The sequence below is a fragment of the Mercurialis annua genome, linkage group LG2 (genome assembly GCF_937616625.2).
Source record: "Mercurialis annua linkage group LG2, ddMerAnnu1.2, whole genome shotgun sequence".
NCBI lineage: Eukaryota > Viridiplantae > Streptophyta > Magnoliopsida > Malpighiales > Euphorbiaceae > Mercurialis > Mercurialis annua.
The window spans coordinates 47,809,152-47,831,956 of NC_065571.1; the positions used below are offsets into that span (position 1 = coordinate 47,809,152).

Consider the following 22,805-nt stretch of genomic DNA (forward strand, 5'->3'; position numbering starts at 1 on the left):
CATAACGCGAAGGAGGTTTGGAAGGGTTGGGATCCTGCCGAAGGGTTGAGGGTTGATGATCATTGGAGAAGCAAAGATTTTTTACTTTACTGCTTCAATAATCTTAGTAGAGCTGATTTTGGGTTGTTCTGTGTTATTGCTTGGTCTGTATGGACAAACAGGAATAAACTCTTGTTCAATCAAAATATATTCCCTAGAGATAAAGTGGTGAACTGTGCTATTCAACTAGCTGAAGATTTTGCTAATGTCTCGAAGGAGTTGGTGGGCAGAAGAGCTGAGACGGGGTGTATTTCAACAGATGCAAATGGGCGTTGGACTCCACCTAGAAGGGGAACTTATTGTGTGCAGGTCGACGCTGGTTTTGATAAACAGGGTAACAAATTTGCTACTGGGGCTGTCATTCGTGATTGGGAAGGAAAAGTGATGGTAGCAGGTTGCAGAAGGTACGAATGGTTAGCTGAAATTGAGGTGGGGGAAGCTATCGCAATTAGAAAAGGTATTACAATGACAATGGAAGATAATTTAACTCCTTTTAGAGTCAACTCAGATTCGAAAGTTGTAGTGAATTCTTTCAACATCAAAGAAGAGCTTTGTAATGATATTGGTTTGATAGCTTTGGATTGTGATGCTATTCTTGAAAATGTCAGTTGTTTGGGTTTCTTTCACATTAACAGGAAACTTAATCAAGTTGCTCATTATAGGAAGGCTTTTAGTCATAGTAGTGATGTTTGTACTTGGAGGGATACTGTCCCTCAAAATATTCAACAATATGTACTGGCTGATCAATCAGCTCTAAATTTTTAATGAGATTGTTCCATTTCAATAAAAAAAAAGGGACCATAGAAATCCTTGATATATACGGCATCATTTTTCAGTTGCATCCAATCATTAAAGAACCGAGCTAAATATTTTGACCATTTTCTCTCCAAGCATGAGTCACAATCGGTATTGACATACCATTTTCCTAAATAAGTTCTGACTAATCATAATCAATGAATTTAATGTTAAAGCTACAATTTTATTAACTTAACAAAAAAATCAAATAACAATTAAAAGAATAAAAGAATAAACAAACTTGTAGGGAAAAAAAGTTACTCATGAGTCATGACATTAACATAAAAAAGTTGTACTCTTGAAGATTTTATCCGGTGGAATAAAATGAACGGTGGCCACTCTAATTATTAATTACTCCTTCCATTTTAAATTGACAGTCTAAAATAAATATAATTTAAAAATTCAAATTTATCTAAATAAAATGAGTTAATTATTCATAAAAAAAGTTAATTTAGAAAAGAATGCCACATTATCCTTGTCTATTATAGTAGTAATTTTGTTTTCTAATATCTTTTGTGTTATTTTTAATCCATTCAGGCATTACTATAATAAGGTATATATGACCATTAAATCTTTTAACAATAAATTACCGTTTATAATTTAAAAAATATAAATATGAGAAGGTGGGAGTATTTGTTATTTTTAATTGTTTACTTCTTTTAATGTTTTTTTTGAACTGTTGTACTCCGGTCTCTTCTCTCGGACTATTTTTTTTATACTTCTATTCCTCTTTTTAGTTTTGTTTTAGCTCCACTACTTTCTAAAATTGTTCTCTCTTATGAACAGGTGAAAAATTGCCTAATTTGACCTAAGGAAGCTTTCAACAATTTAGAAGTTATTTGCTTTTGATGTAACCATTACAGATTTTCTTAATTCACCTAATTCATTACCCATTTTATCATAATCAACAACTTTTAAGTTCCATTTGCTTGTAATGTCAAAGATTAGTTTTTCTATCTCATGAAATTAAGAAAAAAATGTCAAACAATAGTATGAAAACAATTAATTCAGGAGGCTCTAATTAATTAGTGTTGTTATGATAAATTCTAATTAGATAGTAGAGTTACTAGTGAGTAATGAGACTTTAGTCTTTAGTTAGGTTATCTAGATTGATATTTTGAGATTAAAAGTCTCAAATTTGATTTGAATAAAGTGAAAGAGTTGAAATATTGGAAAAGTATTCATTTAAATTATGTTCACTATATAATTCATCGCTATATGAAATAAATTTTACCATATCACTATATAAAATTAAATAATGTCATATTGAACAAATTAGAATTATTATTTAAAGCTATGATGGAATTTAATTGATTATATTAGAAATGTACACTGAATCTAACCAACCAAATTAAATCCAATCAAATAGATGATCAGTTTGTTTATTTATAATAAATTAATAATATTTTAAATAACTAATTCGATTTGACTTTTAATTTTAATTTTAATTTTAAAAATTAATAAAAACCAAAAAAATATTTAAAACAGTTTTACTTTTAATATCCTAGAATTTTTAGTTCTAAAATTTTAAATCTTGATAATATTGTTAGTTTTGTATTTCGGTGATCAAGGTGGACAGTATCAACCCCTAATCATCGTTTGCCTCTTAATCCCTCGTGGGGCCATCAATCGTCGTTTGCCTTTAAATAATAATTTTTTTTTTTTTGAGAATTCCTCTACCTTACTAATCTTTTACCACTAGCAAAATAATCAAGCGTTGCTTTGACCTTTTATTATTCATCAAATAATTATTATTAAATTAATATATTATTTTAAATAACAAAAAATTTATAAATAATTCAATTTATTTTATTTGACAACAATAATTTTAAAAATTGTGTCATTTTATTATAAAATATAATTATATACTTATTAGAATAAGGGTTTCGTACTTGCATTAAAAGGAGTAAACATAATAAAAAATATATAATGTTGAAGTATAAATAATAAAATAAATTAAGAATAACTAAATCAATTTAATATTATTGTGTTTAAGATTATTAACTAATACTAAATATAATTTTTATGATAAAAATAATAGTAGATGAAATATGTAAGTTAACAATTATTAAATTTATAGAACATTAATTCATAAAATTAGTAAGTTTATTAGATATTAATAATTGGTTGTATTTTTTTGGTACAAAATGTGTAATTTTTTTAAATAAATTAAATAATATTTATATAATTAATGTTGCTGACATTATTGTAATAGTTTTGTACTTAATTATTTTATTTCTTTTACTTGATTACTAAAAGAAAAAGATGCTTACATTTTAATTGTAACATATAAATTATTTTATTTTTACATATGTCTAAATTTAATTCTCTATTTTCTAGAGTCATATCATTGAACTGTTTTTGAAATAATAATCATATCTTAGTTTTAATTAAATATCTATCTTAATTAGGTCTAATATTATAAAAATATCAATTCTTTCAACTAAGGTTAAATCTAGCCAAACCTTTCAATAAGTACATTTCAATTTTAGTCAAACATATTCTTTTTCCAAAAAAAAAATAGCAAAAAATTTAAATTTTAACCAAACCAAACCATTTTTTATTTGAAAAATAATAATCAAAATCTAAAATATAATTGAAAAAATTATCATAATAAGTATTTTTCAAATAAAAAAAATTAAATTTGATCAGAATTAGAAATATACTTAAAGGTTTAACATTATTTTAAAACAATGAGTGGTTATCTGACAGTGAAATATACTTATTGAAAATTGATAAAATATGCAATTTTTAATGGTTTAGGTAGAATTAACCTCATCTAATTTGTTTCATACTTTTAAAATATTAAACCTAAAATAGAAGTGATTGTATAGAAAAAAATATTTAAAATTATTACTCTATTAAGCTATAGTAACAAAACACATATATTTTGCCAGTAAATTAATAAGTAATAAAAATATCTCAAGCAAATTTAAAAACAAATAATCATTAAAAATAACATTTAAGGACCAATACATAACTTTCAAAATATATATAGAGTAAACTTGTTGTTTTTACACCTTATTTGGCTTATTAGGCGGTAGTGTGGAAGTTGTAAACTCAAGAGTTGTTCATAAGCAGACCATAACAAATGCTTAAATTACTTTGCCGTTTAACATTTAATGTCGTTTGTTTCTTAGCTTTAATGTATAGTATAATAGTCCATAAACATACTCCCTGCCTCATAAATTGTTTGTTCGGACAACACAATATCGTAGTATTAGTATATGAAATTATATTCGAGTAAAGGATCGATTCACCCTCTGAACTTGACATAAAATATCAAACACATCTAAGTTCGTAAAACCAGATCAAATTACTTTAATGTTTGGCAAAATCGGATCGGTTTCACCTTTTTGTCCAAAAAAACAATAAAATACATATTTCAAAAAATTAACCCTAATTAACTCTAATTAATTTTAATTAAAATATTAATTAAAAAAGTTTTAGTATTATTTTTTGAATTTTGGGGAAAAAGTTTTTTCCAGTTATATTTATAATATTGAAGGTTATTTAGAATATATGCTAAATATGAAGAATTTATTGTGAATGTTATGTAAGTGAAAAGAGTTCATTTTGATATTTCAGTATGCAATTGAAAGTCAAAAATACGATACAGGGTAAAATTGATCTTTATTCAACATGGAAGTGTTATCAATAAAAATAATCAAAAGTTAGTGATTTTTGAAATCGTTTGCCGATTAAAATTCGATTTCCATCTGTTACTATATTGTCATAGAATTTAGGTTTAAATGCACTAAAAATCGCCAACTTTCGCGTGTTTTTAATATTTAAATAATCTTTTAATTTTAACACTAAAGTATATGAACTTTTTAATTTTTGCAATTAAGACACCGGCACCATTTCTGATAAAACAGCACCGCTTTAAATGTAAAATGCTACCATTTTAAAAAAAAGCGCAAACGAAATTTTAATTGCAAAAATTAGAAAATTCGTGTATTATTATATTAAATATAATAGTTTATATTAAATATGCAAAACATACGAATTGATCAATATATTTAACTTTCCGAAGAAAAAAGATCCACCACTTAAAAAAGCAACTAAAATTGATCACATGACGTAGAAAAAAAAAGATATATTTAAAATGTTAAAATTTGGAATATGTTAATCCTTTAGAAATTTCCAATGATTCCAAGTCATAACCAAATGGCATATCTCTGTTATTTGACAAAATTCCACTTTGTTCGGATCTTATAGTTTATTTTTCATTTTTTTTCGATTTTGCGTGTGTGAGAACTAGAACTACTATATAAATCACCTCATCCTACCTACACATGCAGCCAGCCGGCTAGCCTCCTATATTTTTCCCAAGTATTTATTTATTCAATCGTATATTCAGAATAATTATTTTAAGATTACCTGTCAAAGCAATAACCAATAATAATAGACTAAAATATAGTATTTTAACTAAATTGCCCTTTTTTAATAAACAAAATGATAACAAATTTAAAAAAAAAATATTCTATTACTTGTTGTTTAGAATAGTGTGACTCCTTATTTTATCGAAACAACATTATATTCAGCACTCGATTCAAAATAGATCATTTTTTAAATTTTTTAGAATATAATCGAGGTGTAATATAAAATTTAAAATATTTAAATTAATCAGTTTGATTGACTATATATATTCATATAGTATTTTTTTTGGTTAATGGTAATTAAATTAGCTCTAACACAAGATGTGAGAGGCAAAAAATATTAAATTCTTGTAAAAGAATTTAAACAGCGAAATACATCATTACCACACAAAAAAATTTCCGGATTATGATATTTATAATGAATCACACCCTTAATAATACAATTGAAAAGCAAATCAATATAGTTCGAAGCTTCATTACGGAAACCCATCTTATTCCTAGCCTTCCACAATTTTCAAATGCAAAAAAAACAAATTGTTACCCAAAGATTTTCGTAATGCGAGTTCGCCAAATCCATCCATTAATAATAGAAACTTGCTAAGTCCCCCGGCATTACCCAACTACGATGCCAATCCGGGATAGAAAATTAGACCAAAACCTCCATGCTAAAGGGCATAAGAAGATGATGCGAGTTGAAGTTTCTATACCTGCACAGTGAATGTAGAACCGCTGCTCGTTATCAAGGATTCGACGACGAACCAAAAAATCCTTTGAAGCCAGCCGACCCTGATGCAGAAGTCAAGTGAAAAATTGTATCATAGGCGGGATTTTTTGTTTCCAGACCTGCGAAAAAAATCTACCTTGCTGCAAATGATCATCAGCGGTTATATGGAGCTTAAAGAACCCAGCAGCTGTGAAGATGTTTCTGCCGCGCCAGAATACTCCGTCCTGTTGGTTGTTGAAGACCGCCACAGGAAGTTTTTGCTTGAGCAACTGAAAAGATTCTGATTCCCCCAATCTGAGATGCCTTTTCCATCTAAAATTCCACCTCGTCAAGCTATATGTGTCCATTGTTTTCAGGTTTGAAACAGTTGCCTCAGGATGAATAGCTAAGTTAAACAAATTCTGAAAATCTATGCTCAAAGGATTAGCTTGATTATGAAGCCACAAATCTCGCCAAAAGAGAATATCTGATCCATTTCCAAATCTGAAACTGATATTAGAACTAAATAAATTCCAAATATCTTCATTGCCAACACAATACTTCCGAACCCCTTTCCAAAAGTGAGATATATGATGATTATTTGGGTTAATCAAATCGTTCCATGAATTCAGATTACAACTAGCACGAGTAGTCAAAAACCAAAACGAACCCTTATCACAAGTTAGAAGTTTCCATACCCATTTAAGGAGTAGACTTTGGTTTCGAAGCCTAAGAGGTGGAACGTTCAGCCCTCGAAAGCGCAAAGGCAAACAGATATCCTTCCATGCTACTTTACAAATACCCCTCGTAGAACCCGAGCCCGACCACATAAAATTTCTCATAAGTCTATCCAAATACGTTAAGACACCTGAAGGAATGGAAAAGCAACACATAGAATATACAGGCAACCTACACAAGACTGACTTTATCAACACAAGTCTATCAAATAGAGAAAGTAAGTTACCTTTACAAAGAGTCAAATGAGAAGAGAAATTTTGAACATTTGGATTGAAGCGAGACACCGTCAAATTTCTCCGAGAAAGAGAAAGTCCTAGATAAGTAATATGAAGCTTATCTATTTTACAATTAAGAATAGAAGCGGCAGAAGCTATATCTTGACCAGACACATTTAAACCAATAATCGAACTCTTGGCATAATTTATTAAAATAAAAAGTTATAATATTGAATACAATTGAATTTGATAGTCATTCGACTTAATTTGGTTTTTAAATGTCTTAAAAAACAATTTTAAATGTTATTATTTTCCTATTTGTTAAGGTATTTAGACTACTTGATAAGTGATTTGTCGTTTCAACCTCTTTAATGAGATTTTCAGTTCTTCGTCTATTTTGTTTCAGCTTCTTCAATTGTTTTCCTTTTTTATGACCATTAATCAACTACCACCTCACATAACTAACATATTTTTACTTAATTTCTTCAAAAATATTATCATGATATTAAATTGTAAATTTGATTGATCCGTATATTTTATTCTAACCCCCTCCATTTTCTTCTTCATTTTTTTTTTCAAATTTCTAAAAATCTTTCTCATCCCTAGTCAGATTCGTTTTTTGTTGTTGTTACCATCATTGTCGCCATCTCATCATTTTTCTTCTATCTTTTTTTCCAGATCTGAAATTTGTCGTCGCTGCCATTGTTATTTGTGTTCCTCTTTTTACGTTTGAAATTTGCTTCTTTTCATCGTCGTCTCTTCATCATTATTGTTGTTGTTCATCTTCTTTTTCATTTTCGTCTTTTGATTTAAATTCAAATTATTTTTAACAATGTTGTGAATTTTTGGAGTTATATTGTGTTATTTCTATAATTTTATTATATTTCACTGCATTTTTATTTTTATTAGTCTACAACATGATTTGTTGATGATGGTTGATTTTTAAATTTTTATAATGTTGCAGTATTGTACGCAGGTTGATCTACTATTGACCTTTAGTTGACACTTGATTGATGTTGTTCATTATTTTTAATGTTTCGAATGCAATTTTTTTAAGAGAGTTATTTTGTGAGTTTATGGATTTATGTTGTGTTATTTTTGTATTTATATTATATTTCATTGTATTTTGCACTTTTTTATTATATAGAATGACCTGCTAATGACTACTAATTTTTAAATTTTTATAAGGTTGAGTGTTATACAAATGTTAATCTTGTTGATCTTCACTTATTATTCAGTTGATTTTTTAAAAGAGTAGTAAAAAGAAACAAATTATAAAGTAAATTTATGTTATTTATAAAAGCACAGATGAAGGTGAGGAGGATATGCAGGTTTATGTTAATATTTTTTATATTATTTTAAATATTAGTAATTAATTAATAAAATTAATAATTCTAATCTAACTCATAAAATATTTCATAATCCAACAGAACCTCTAATTGATATCTAACTGATTTAATATTGACTATAAATAAAATATAGTGATACATATATTAATATATTTATTAATATAATTGATTTAATTCAACAAAGAATTTAATTAATCTCTAATTACTTTAATATTAATTATAAATAAAATTTAATATTTAAAATAAATTTAATCCAATTCATAAAATATTTATTAATTTAATAAAAATTCTATTGGTATAGATTAAAAGTGAAATACAATGATATTATTATTATAGATTTAATTGATGTAATTATAATCAAACACATAAGATATTTGATAATCCAAGCTATCTAATTCTTTTTTAGGATAATAACTTTTTTTAGAACAAACCTTATTTAATTGAACATTAATTTTAATTTTAATCTATATTAATATAGTTATAATAAATTTAATTGATAAAATAATAAACTTATTACCTTTAATTGTTAGTATAAACAATATAATTAATAGCTTAACTCAAAAAAATATTTTTTAGTCCAACAAAACTCTAAATAATTTCATATTAGTTATACATAAAATATAATGTTATGATTATAATAAATTATAAATAATTATTAATGATATCAATTAGTATTAATAAATTATTACATTAATAGATTAAAATATTATATTTATTTCTAATAAAAACTCTAATTAATTAAGAATTGATTGATATATAAAATAAACTGGTAAATACTAATAAATTTAATTAATATGTAAATTGACTAATCGTCTAAGGGCGCATAATGTGTAACTAGTCGTATAAAAAGCCTCCATTTTAATCCTTAAATACTTGGGGCAAGACTAAATGAATTAATTAGAGGAAAGACGGTAATTACTCAAAATATTTAGCTAGATATGTTGCTATGTTTCTTATTAGATAATTACATTTCCCTTTTTTATTTATTTTTATCCTTTCTGTTTTTATAAATACAATCTTGTCTTTCATTCTTCAATTAAAAACAGAAAGCAAACCCTAACATAATTAGCTATGAGGCAACCTCCGATGCAATCGCTCCGCCATCACTGAAGCAGTCATGCGGCAACCACTGAAGCAACCACCTTCTAACTCGCCGTAGCCGTTCTCCGCCCCGTTTTTGCTTCCGCTCCATTCCACCCCTTTGTCGATCTGTTGTGTTACGTCGTAGCCACTCTCCTATATTTGCTTGTTTTGTTCAAGCTATTGTTGTGCATTTGCAAGCTGCCATGAGTCTTGAAGGAGAAACGGTCGGAGATGGAGGATATGTTGCCGCCATGACGAACAATTCAAAATCAGAGATAGAATCAATATTTTGGATTTTGGTTAATCCATTTTTTGTTTTTGTTTTGTGAACGACGGCGGTGATGTGGTGGTGGTCCGATTTTCAGTGTTGCACAGCCCGCACTCTAAGTGTTTGAAGAAATGCTTATGAGAATTGTAATGTTTTGGGTGTTGGGTAACCAATGGATAATATTAGGTAAACCGTTGGATAACTTGTAATAAATTTTATTTTGAATATATTATTAATAGAATTGTTAGTTAACTGTTGTTGAATTTTATTTTGTTGCTATTTAACCAATACTGTACTAATGGTACACCAATAACCTTGTTTTTAGTATATTGTTGGTTAACAAATGGTTAACTAATGGTTAATCAATAATTTTAGATTTAAAAAAAACGATTTAGGTTTTATTTGACGGTAGCTCTTGCGGTGATGAAGGCGGAGGAGTTTTTAATAGAATTTTCAACTAGTTTAATAGAAATGAAGTACACCAATAACTTTGTTTTTAGTATATTGTTAGTAGACGGTGGGTCAACCGTTGGTACCTTGTTAGTATACCGCTGGTTAATTAAAATTGTATTTTTGAGATTAAAAAATTATTTTTAAGAATAACAAAAATTATTTTTACAAAAAATAAAATACAAATTATATTTTTTAAAAATAAACTTTTGATATTGTATTTTTAAAAATATTTTATCTTTTTTTGGTATTAAAAAGAGGCCATTCTCCATAGACATAGTAAGGCCCATAAATACATTATCTAGCCCATCAGAAATGCACATTAGCTAGCCCATCAGAAATTTACATTCAAGACTTGTCCAGCCTCTTCTAAACTTGACCATCCAACAATTCAGCCCTTTATCCTTTTCTCCATTCGTTATTTTTAAAGATTTTTCAGAGTATAGAATCATTACGGTCTAGAAATCTATATAGTCGACCCTCTAATAATTAATATTTGATAAATTAATAATTCTAATAATTAATCAAATTTTAAGGAACCAATTTTAATATTACGTCTTATAAAGTATTCAATAAATTAATAATTCTAATAATTAATAAATTTTTAATCCATCATATATATTAATTATTAGAGGGTTGACTGTAATATTAAAATAATTTTATTTAAAAAATTATTTTATAATTTCTCAAATTAAATTAATTTCATGTACTCCTGTAATTTTAGAGAGTATGAAAAGTTACTATAAAGATGTTAAATATAAACATGTTGGAATTGAATAAAGGATCATGATAAATATTTGCATCATGCAATTAACTCACATCTAATTATTTTTTAGTTGTCTATTTTTTAACTCAATTAAAATAATAATTTTTTTAGGTCATAAAAATAGGTCATTTTAGTCTTTAAATTTGTTTATTTTATACAATTTTATTTAAAATTAATCTAAAAATATTATTACTCTTAATTAATTAAAATAATTAAATATGAATTTATTTTATTTTAACATACAAATCCAGGGAGACGACGCTTTGTTATGTTGGAATTTGACAACCATTATCATTAGTTTTTTTAAGTAGAAAAGGACATATGTTCCCATAATTAGTTGCTATACAAAAAGAGAGGGTTTATTAATTGTTTACCCAATTAATGTGTTGAATTGTCCGACTACAATATAATTGGAATGCAAGTGGATTGCACATTACCCTCAAAAACATTAATCATCATTTAAACATTTTTCTATTTCAGCACTAAGATTCCATATAATAGGTCCCGTTTCCTTGTCATCACCAACTCAAAATTTGGGTTAATTACTCGTTTATATATTAACTTCTTACTTTTGTACCGAAAAGAAAAAAATATACTTAAAGAATAGATAGAAAGAGGAAAAAAAAACTAAATGAGCTATAATTAATTGGGTTAATTACATATAAAATCTTCATCTTATATACGAATTCTCAAAAATACCACGACCTTCAAAACGTCAATTCAGGACATCACCTATCATTTCTTTTCAAAAACAATATCGGCACATTATTAGATAAAATTTTGCTGATTTGAACACCCGATGAGAATGCCACGTGTCATGCCATGTCAGTAAAAACGCCACTAAAATTGTGCCCGTGTTATTTTTGAAAAAAATGAAAGATGTTGCCCTGAATTACCACATTTTAAAAGTCGTGTTATTTTTACAATTTCGTATAAAGTTGGTGATTTTATATATAATTCACCTTTGATATAATATAGCAAATGAAAAGAGTAATATTTTTCATGATGGAAAAGAAAGGGTAATTTTATTCGGAGCAAATTACTTTCAAACTCTTTACATTTGTTATAATTCACACTTTGTTTTTTTTATTTGAAAATCAGATGATTTTTTCCTCATTTTTTTATTGTGTCAACATTTTAGTCCCTCCATCTATTTTTTGTGTTAGTTAACCAAGTTAAAGGATTTATAAAACTTGAGGGACGAAATAGTAGAAAAAAGCAAAAATAGGGGATCAAATTGTTCTTTTTTTAAAAATAATTTTTTTATTTAGTGCTTTTAACTCAGTTGAGTTACACCAAAAATGGACAAAATGTCTAAATCATTGAGGGAAACAAAAGTGAAGGATCAAATCGTTTGATTTTTAAAGGGACCAAAGTGTGAATTATGACATATGTGGGGGCTTCAAAATAATTTTCTCTTGTATTTGACAAAACACTCGTTTAAATTTTTGTATTTGTCTATTTTTCCTATTATGTTTTTATATTTTCATTTATAAACATTACATTTTTATATTTTTAATTATATAGCATTAACTCTTTCCTCCAAAAATAAAAAGGCGTTTTAATGCGAGTAAGATAAGTTCTTTTAAGGGCAAATGTTATAAAAAGGCCAAACCTTTCATAAAAGTTTCATAAAAATCCTGACCTTTCAATTTTGTCGATTTTGGCTAAAAACTGATTATTTGGTTTCACAAAAGTCCTGATCTTTCAATTTTGTCAATTTTGGCCAAAAATGGATTATTTGGTTTCACAAAAGTCCTGACCTTTCAATATTTGACATGCCACATAGGCGCCACATAGGCACCACATAGGCAAATTGAAATCAAATTGAGAGTTGGCCACAACTGAAACCAAATAATTTGTTTTTGGCCAAAATCGACAAAATTGAAAGGTCAGGACTTTTGTGAAACTTTTATGAAAGGTTTGGCCTTTTTACGGCATTTGGCCTTCTTTTAATGTTTAAATTTATAATTAAATTTTTTTAATTATACGTGTTTTAATTAACTGGTCCTTAAATTTTATTTTTTCCTTTTCTGATCCCACAACAAAAAAATATTATTTTTAGTTCCTCGTTGGATGTCTGTCAAGAGCATGCTTTCACGCTCCGTTAACTAATAGAAAAATATAAAAATAAATTTTCACGTAGAAATATTGTTGAGCTTAAACTTATTTTAAGGTCTACAACCTATACGCGTTTAAATTATTTAATGTTTAATTTTATTTTTTTATCCTTAAACTATTATTTGTCGTTAAATTAGATTCTTTGTTAGATGTCTGTCTCACATGCTCACTAAGGAAAAATCACATAGTTGAATTTCACGTATTAAAACAAATAATATATTGTAGAGGGATGTAAAATATATTTATCCCTTATCACTTGCTAATTTTGGAGCATATGGTCATAATCTTTACAAACACCCAACAAGAGACATAAAGTAACGTTTTTGCTTAGTTGAGAGACCAAAAAGAGCACGACTGAAGTTTATGAACGATTAATCAAAATACACTATTAAAGGACCTAATTATGGGTGCAATCTTTTTTAATTTGTTTTCATATTTAACTTTATTAAAATTTAATTTGTGTATTTTTATTTTTGTTGACCTTAAATTTTTTAAATTGATTTTTTTGATCTAAATTAACACTACTAGAAAACATTAGCGACGGAATCGGAATATTCCGTCGCTAATGCCCTTATTTCGTCGCAAAAAAATTGGTCGCTAAACATGTTAGCGACCAATTTTCAAATTCGTGGCAAAGTTAGCGACGAATAATTTGCTCCAATCCGTCGCAAATTGTCTTCCATGGCTGAGACCAAATCTGAGACAAATTTGTGACAGATTTTATTAGTTGGACGAAATTTTCCGTCGTCAAAAGGTGTCAATTTGGAGACAAATTTGGCACCTTTTGCGACGGATATTTCCGTCGCAAACTAATTTAATTAGCGACGGACATAATCTGTCGCGAATGGTGCCAATTTTGTCTCCCCATTAGCACCTTTGACGACAGATCAAATTGGCTTTTTTTAGTGAAAAAGGGTCAATTCAGTTTTTAGGGTGTAATTGGAAACGAAATGTGCGAATTAGAGTGATATAGACAAAATTGCAACGTCATGATGCAAGTGGAAAGAGGCTAAAATATCAAAAAAGGGGCTAAAATATCGGGGGTTTTTTGGTGATTGAACCTTTAAAAAAAATCCAAAAGGATTTGTAAATTTTTATTTTAAGATTAAAATGATATTTAAACTTTAAAAATTATTAGAACATAAATAAAATTTAGATATTATTAAATATCAATTATAAAAATATCAAAATTATTTTAAACTTTTTTCTTTCGTAATTGGAGAGAGTGTTTAACTTTTAGAAGTGAGAGTGGGATAGAGTTCTCGACCCATTTTGCTAAAGATTTGGATAATTTATCCGGATTTTTTATAATTGTCTTTGTTGATATTTCGTGTCAATTTTAGGGGGTGATTTGATCTTTTGTTCAAGTTAAAATAGAAATGGATGAATAAACCGCGAGGTGTAAGTGTTTAGCTTGACTATTTCATTTCATCCATTTGAGCTAAAAATGAATGAATAAATAAATAAATAAATAAATTAAGGCAAAGAAGGCAACTATGTCTCTATTAAATTTGTTAGTTGATGTTCGTTGTAGTTAAAAGTCGTTTTCTTTTTAAATTGGGAAAAGGTGCAAAAATGACCCTAATGTATAGCCCGTGTCTCATGTTGGCACCTCATGTATTTCGGATCCCAAAAAGGACCCTAACGTCTTGAAAAAGTGTCAAAAATGACCCTTCCGTTAACATTTCCGTTTAAGGCCGTACACATTTATGTTTAACGTCGTCCATGTTTTGTGTTTTTTTGATACTTTTTCGCAACGTTAGGGTCATATTTGAGATCCGAAATACATGAAGTGCCAATAAGATACATGAGGTATACATGAGGGTCATTTTTGCACCTTTTCCCTTTTAAATTTTTATTCTTTTTTATTCTCATATCTCTTTCTAAATTTAAATTTTTTAATTTTTAATCCCACCACCATTATACCCAAATCCCTTGTTTTGAGTCAAATACTTTTTCTGATTCCTTTTCTGTCTCTTTTATCTGCCTTCTTATTACTTTTTTGATATTTTTAACACAAAAGTATGATAAATTTTGATTCTTTATTCTAAAATCCTGAACTGGGTTCTTGAGATTTCATTTGGATTCTGTTTTCTTGTATATTTTGTAGATAATCTTAATCAAAGTTCCAATCTTTGAAGCAAATTAGCAAATAGGTATTTGGAGATTATGTTTCTTTAAAGAAAATGTTTGCTTACATTAGTTTTGAAGAAGATTGATTTGGAGTTTTATAGTTTTAAGGTAATGTTTTGTTGGGTTTCTAGAAATTCACAAGATTAATTAACCAATTTTTATAATAAAAAGGTCTTATTCATCAAGACTGCAATTTTTTCTGTTTATATATGACAAAGAAAAAATTAAATGAGCAGTTAGTGTTAAAAACCACCTTCTATTTTTTGTTTTTTCTTTCATTTTTGATGTCAACAGGAGTCAGAAAGATTCTGACTGTTGTAACCAATTTTTTGTGATTAGTAATTGAGTTTTTAGGTGGTTGTTAGTTTGGTAGATAGGGAATTTTTATGTCACCTGATCAATGTTTGTTAATTCTTGAGAATGGCTTTTAATGGTTTAAGAATTTAGATTGTGTTTCTGATAGATTGGTTCTAGAAAACCATGAAATTTTTAAGTATTATGGGTAATTCTTTTGGTTGTTCTGCATCTGGGGAGCGTTTAGTTTCTGCAGCAAGAGATGGTGATCTTCAAGAAGCTAAGGCATTGCTGGAATGCAATCCGAGGCTAGCTCGATACTCGACATTTGGTGTTCGGAATTCGCCATTGCATTATTCTGCAGCTCAAGGTCACCATGAGGTAGTTCTTACTCTTTAATTAAGTTGCCAAATGAAAGTTGATAACATTTCTATCAATTGTAGGTGATTTAAATTTCTTTATAACTTGTAACCGTCTTTTCGTACGTGTTATTAGATAGTTTCTCTCCTGATTGAGTCTGGAGTTGACATTAATCTGAGGAATTATCGTGGTCAGGTAATACGAATATTGCTGCCTCGCTAAATTAGCACATTTCCTTAAGAAAAATTGTTTAGTTACTTTGGGAATATTCATAATGAACTAGTAATCCTGTTGGATAATCTAACGTTTGTTTGCGTAAACAGACTGCTTTGATGCAAGCTTGTCAACATGGTCACTGGGAGGTTGTCCTGATTCTGTTACTTTATAAAGCCAATGTAAGTGTTCCACTTTGGATCATATTGATTATGTTTCCTTTAAAGGTGTTTAAGTCTAAGACGATGATGTATATGTGGATTTATGCAAGTTAGATTCACAAATCAGATTATCTTAATGGGGGTACTGCACTCCACTTGGGTGCTCTGAATGGTCATACTCGGTGCATACGCCTCCTCCTTGCAGACTACATACCCAGCGTTCCAGATTGTTGGAATATGTTGACAAACAGATCAAACAATATTCAGTCAATTTCAGAGTTCGATGAATGGTACTTTCACCTCTAAATTTTCTTTTAGTTCCCTTGATCTCTTTGCCATTATGCTGTCTTAAATTGCCTTTTTGTGCTATCTTGCATTCATCAGTGCTCTCCATAAGGTGATTAACAGATCTGCCGATGGAGGTATCACTGCTCTGCATATGGCAGCTCTGAATGGGCATCTCGAAACTGTGCAATTGCTTCTGGATTTAGGAGCTTCTGTTTCTGAGGTCACTGTGGAAGATGGAACTACCATTGACCTAATAGGTTCTAATTTTGCCTTTAACATTTTCAATCAACAATCTATGTCATGTCCACAAGTTACATGTTTTAGTCAATGTTAAAGGTGCTTTTTAATTCTTTTAACTTAAAATTAAGAACTTCATATATTTAACATTAATGCATTTTCTCTCCTTGTTTCCTTAGTAGCTAGAAGCTTTTAATTTTTATGTGAATTGGTAATTTCATCTGAAACTATTTTGTTACACCCTTAATGCAAACTGTGACCATAAATGCAAGGAACAAACACAGGGTAATTAAAGATGAAATTTAGCATAAGAATGCATGAAATTATGTTGGGGTCATTTGACCTTTTCTATCTTGCGTAACAAAACTGGAAATGTAGTTGTATGGTTATCTGAAGTACATCAAATTAGGAAAACTTATTTTACAAAGAACAGGTTACCTGATAATGTTTTGGCTAGCATATTTTTAACAATAGAACAGCTGTTTCTGAGAAGTTCATACTACTATTTCTCTAGATTAACGTTGCTTGTATGTTATCTCTTTTCAGGTGCTGGAAGTACTGCTCTTCATTATGCTGCATGTGGTGGAAATCCACAATGCTGTCAAGTATGTTTTCCATTAAACAGCAAAGGTATCTGAATAAAATCATAGTTTTTCAGTGCGCTGAAAACTTACTATCTGTATATCTATCATGGTTCAGATGTTGATTGCCAGGGGTGCCAGTGTTGCTGCTGAAAATGCAAATGGGTATGAATCTCAAATGCCCACTCCTTATATGTTCAAATAACGACCACATGTTCATATAGTATTAGTAACTTGCTTCTGGCATCCTTTTGCTCCCTTTTTCAGTAGTTTATCTCTACTATGCAACTATCACAGAAAAAAGCTAACTGTAGAGATGGTTTCAGCACATAGATAAATTTGGTTAGCTTACATTCATATCTGTCCTGATATTTAGAATTAAACAATGACTTGGGTGGAAAGAAAACTCTATATATTCCACAAATGAGTCCTTGGTGATTTGCACGGCAAACTGACCGTGGAAGAGTAAGCATTAATGTCAATATGAATCGTAAATAATTCAGTTGTGTCGAGATTAACTGTATGCCTGGCATGAGAGTACATCAGAAAATAGAACTTATTTAATATCAATGCAGATTAATAATTATGCAGATTATTTGAAGTAGAATATTCTACACGATTCATACTATATGCTTCTTTCTTAAGAATCCAGATAGAAACTTTGAAGAATTGACAGCCATTAGGTCCATTACTTGTGTGATAGTTAAAATGTATTCTTGATAGTCATATAAGTTTACCATTTATCTATATGAGCAACTGGTTCATGTTAAGGATAGATGATTATTGTTAATCACACTCCTCTTCTTTTTTAGAACTTATTGTTGCAGCTTGCTTCTACTCATACAGTCATACTTTATTTTTTTGATACTTGTATATGTATAGTTACAATATTTTCTCATCAGTTTTTTACTACGATCTTGCTTAGAAATACTAGAACAATTGCTGCTTAGGTGGGCGTGGAATTTACAAGTGCTGACCTAGTTTCTATGGGAACCATATAAATTGCTTGCTGAGAAAATCAAGGTCATAAGCATATTACTGTCTAATATAATGCCGGCTGAAAAGAAGGCCTGGAATGAAGCATACTGATTTTTTTGTTCTTCATGCCTGGCATTTCACATTTATGACTTTACTTTCTCCTTGATCTATACTATATATAAAAGCACGGATGGGGGGGGACAGGCAAATTTACTGAATAATCCTTTTCAGTTTACTATCAATAAAGGTTTTATAGTCATTAACTAATTAGTTATTTAATTAATCACTATCATAATTAAAGTTCTAATTAGAATAGGTAGCTAAATAATCTCCAATTTAGTTTTAATTATAAGTTATAAATAAAGATAGCTAAACTCTTGTAAAACTCAAAATCTAACTATTAGTTTCATTACGTTTTATATTTTAAAACAAATGTTTACCATTATGGTTTCCTATTTATAATAGATATGCATAATCCGTTATAAAGGTTTTTAGTGAGTTGTGGTTTAATGATTAGAAGTTTGCCTCCTTCTACAGTTCAAAGTCTTACAAATAAATTTTTCATTGCATATCTTAACTTTGTTCTCTTTCTTAAAAAAAATATTTTCAATTTGCTCATTAATTCTTTTTAATTAACTAATATATAAGTTATAATAAAACTAAAGATGACATCAGGTGTAGTTTATTTCAAGGAAAATTTAGTTTTACATTAATATACGAGTTTTCAATTTACGGAAATTATATATTTAATTTTATTATTCTCATTTTCAATTATTCTTATTATAAAATAAAGATGAAAATTTAGTTATATATTATTAAATTAATTTTATGTCGATTATAATTAAAATTAATTGATATAATTGTAATATATTTAATTAATACATAAAGCGACGAGTTATACTACGAGCCACGTGCATAGCACGTAACGCGAAACTAGTATATTTAAATGGGTAAATGTCCTTCATTTATGAATTTGCTGTCATGCACATTCAGGAATTGATTGCACTAGAATAAGGCGTACGCTGATCTGTTTATAGTTTCTTTTGTTTTTTGGTGCCAACTCAAGTTTGATTTATCAGTCAATTATTTCGCTTAAATATGAAGGTCCCAGGTTGTGAGTTCTGTTGGGTCTTAATGAGATTAAGGCATCAAATTTCACGAGACATAGACACCGAACTTGTCGTCTCTCAAGTTCTTTACTTCCTATCAAATTTGTTTGAATTTGAAATAAATCATGTTAAAATACTTATTTAATTTCCCTCGTCAGAGAGCTTTTACTGGTTTTCTATTTTTCATATAGATGATAGTTTTTGAAATGCATTTTATATACAATGCAATTAATTTTCTTTACAATTAATTTTATTTTAAGTTTAGTTACGGATTGAATTAGGTGTCCACATCTCTAACATGAGAGGGCCTGCATAATTTATTTTTCTACCTTTGCCAGTGTTTGTCTCATTGGATGATGGCAAAACTTCTGAGCAGACTTGTGTATCATTACTTAACCTCATAATTTGACGTGTATCTATGGGTGAATTATGGGTTTGTTTCAATAGTAGTATTCCAACAATGATAATATACTAATGGTGAGGACATTTCTACTTTGTAATTGCATGTTCTATGCTGAAATTAAATGGGATCACATCTTCTATATATTAGATCTTAGAACTTAATTTTGGGTTTTTATAAGATCATTTCTATTTGCCATGTTATAATCTTGGAACATACATATGCCTAAAACTTGGAAATCAAAACCCATTTCAAATCGAACATCTAGGTCCCTTACTACTATTTGAGATAATAAAACTATAGTTAGAGACTAGAGTTTCACCTAACAGCTTGAGCTTTTGGATTGATTTGTCATTTGACATGATATATAATGTCCATCATAGCATTGACCTGTATCATAATATATTTGGGATTAAGAATGCTGTGTTCATACTGGTCCTATTTGTTAATTGAAGGCTGTTTGTTCAACCATGCAGATGGACTCCTCTGATGGTTGCTCATTCATGGCATAGAAGTCAACTTGAGCAAATATTGAGCGTGCAGCCAGAATGTCAGACACCGATATGCCCTTCACCATATTTATCTCTTCCCCTGATGAGCATTGTCAAAATTGCCAGGTGAATATGTTTTGTCATACTTTCTATAACTGCATGAACTTATGCTATGCTGTGTAATTTTCTAATTGTGAGCCATGAATTCTTAGCTTCACCCTACGTGAACCAGTTCTGTTTCACGTTAGGAATATTGATTCATCTAGTGTCTTCTTAAAAACTATCTTCATTGCTCCAAGTGAATTGTAACCCGAAGAAATGCTGAGGCTTTAGAGCCTTTGCATACTGGCATTATTCCACTTAGAGAGGCTCTTAGAAAGTGTATGTGCCTTAAAATTTATTCATTCCAGTGTAGATCAACAAATTTTATTAGTCATTCTAAAGATTATATCTTGTCCGAATGCAATTTGCTGATCATGGACGCAATTGCAAGCATAAGCTTGATATCACAGGTGACTATTGGCACATAACAGTTATTACCGCGACCAAGTAATGTTAGTAATTTTTTTGCATTGTGCTTAAGTTTCAGCTGTCCTTCCTATTATTTCAAATGATATTGTTAAGGGAACTACAAATCGTGTAGATCGATATCACGGGCCTGTCACATTAAAAATACACTGTTGAATTTACCTGGTATATATATTTTGCGGAATAAAACATGATCCTGCATTTTAAAGTGACTAAGCATAGACACACAAGATGCAGGACAAGCAAACATCTACATTTCTCGAGTTCCTTTAACTAATGGTAAATTGATTTTCTATTTTGGATTAATTTCCAGAGAATGTGGATGGAGGAATGAGGATTTGCTGCCCTCATGCCAGGATACATGTGTTGTTTGTTTGGAAAGGTCATGCACAGTTGCTGCAGAAGGTAATTTGCTGTTAATTGTTACATGTTCAAAAATTTGTTTATCCTAGTGAGACCTTCATCATTTCGCACAGAAGCACATGTTATATTGGTAGAAAAGTCTAGTTGAACGTATATGCTGTTAGTTGACGAGATCATGTACCGCTTGCAAATTCGAGCCACCAAATTATAGTTCAAACCCGAAGTGTTAACTTAATCTGCTATGCTTAATGCTAACATGCACGAAGATCTTATGTATATACACAAATGATGCAGGTTGTGGTCATGAGTTCTGCATATGGTGTCCGTTATATCTCTGTTCTACAATCTGCTCATCAAATGCTGCTCAAGGTCCTCCGGGATCAGTTACGTGTCCCCTCTGTCGTCATGGCATCGTTTCATTTGTGAAGCTTCCCGAAACAAAGCCAGTGGCGAAGGCGATTGCCAGAACAAGTTTGTCACTATCATTTTGTTCATGTTCGGGTGAGGAGCCAGAACCTTCTTCCGTATTAACCCCACTTTGCAGGCCTGATTTCGGGTGCACCAGAATGTCCCCTCTTTCATCGTCTTTCCGCTCGTTGAGTTGCCAGAAGTTCCCATCGATGAAATTCAATGGGAGAGGATGCATGGGAACTCCGGACACGAGTCCTTCTTTAGTTCCTTGCACCATTGACCGGAACCAGCGTGAACATTTGGTCCGATATTCAAGGTCGAGGCTTGGACGATCGACTTCCAGCAACGACACGGAGGGTAGGAGATCTTGGTTATCTGCAATCAATTATTATACAACTATAGTAACCGGAAGCTGACAATTCACAAGTTATTTTTTGGTTTCTTTTTTTGCTGCTATTTTAATTATTTTCTCCTATTTTTACCCATTGTTTTTATCTATTATTTAAACATGTAATTTTTGGTGTAAATATCTAAAATCATTTGCAACAGCCTACAGGAGATATCATGGGATTCAGAAAAAAGAAAAGAATCCTGCGGATTCACCTCTGTTTGCATCAGATATAAAAAAGATATGTTTTTAAGAGAAATGTCACAAACTACTGAATTTTATCATTGTTATTATATTTATTTCGTTATGATGAATTCCATTTTATTATTTAGATTATGAAACATAGAGTTTATCTATAAATGAATTTCATTTGATTTATCAATCCATTATAATGTGAAATTTCATGTAAGATATAATATTTTATCATTCCATTATAATATTTCTATCACTACTGGCAGCTAGTTTATAAGTTGCAGTATTTAACTTCATTATTGTGAGTGGTATTTAAATTATTGTTGTAAAATATCTTTTAGCTGTAAAATTAATGGCAAAAGGTAAAAAGAAATAAAGTTATTCAAAAATAGCATACAAGTATTTATAATATTTTTTAGCCATTCAAGCCTTTAATATTTATAAATGGTACAAATAAATTCTTCTCATACCAATTCACAAAAATAACTAAAATATGGAGTTAAGTATCCAAAAACTAAATTAACAGGGTTTAAGAATTCTATCCAGCAAAATTAAAGAACTTTTTTTGCACCATTTTAAAATATTAAGGCTCATGTGGTAAAAAAAAATAAAGATATTTATGTGTTCTTTTTGAATCATTCGAAAAGAAGTTGTACCTTTAGCCAAAATTAATTTAAGTTACCAATTAGAATATTTGTTCTATTGTTTAATCTCTGAAATCTTGTTTGAGGAAAATGCCAAATGCTAGACTAAACCCTAGTTACATGCA

The 22,805-nt window shown here is 29.3% G+C and overlaps 1 protein-coding gene across 1 annotated transcript; it reads left to right on the plus strand.

Moving 5' to 3' along the window:
* Positions 1-14,827: 14,827 nt before the first annotated feature.
* On the plus strand, positions 14,828-22,158 carry LOC126669504 (E3 ubiquitin-protein ligase XBAT32). Its single transcript, XM_050362990.2, has 10 exons — positions 14,828-15,717; positions 15,832-15,891; positions 16,020-16,091; positions 16,185-16,360; positions 16,455-16,615; positions 17,142-17,200; positions 17,295-17,341; positions 20,140-20,280; positions 20,996-21,087; positions 21,340-22,158. The coding sequence occupies exons 1-10, from the start codon at positions 15,523-15,525 to the stop codon at positions 21,870-21,872; spliced, it is 1,536 nt and encodes a 511-aa protein (XP_050218947.1). The 5' UTR covers positions 14,828-15,522; the 3' UTR covers positions 21,873-22,158.
* The last annotated feature ends 647 nt before the right edge of the window (positions 22,159-22,805 follow it).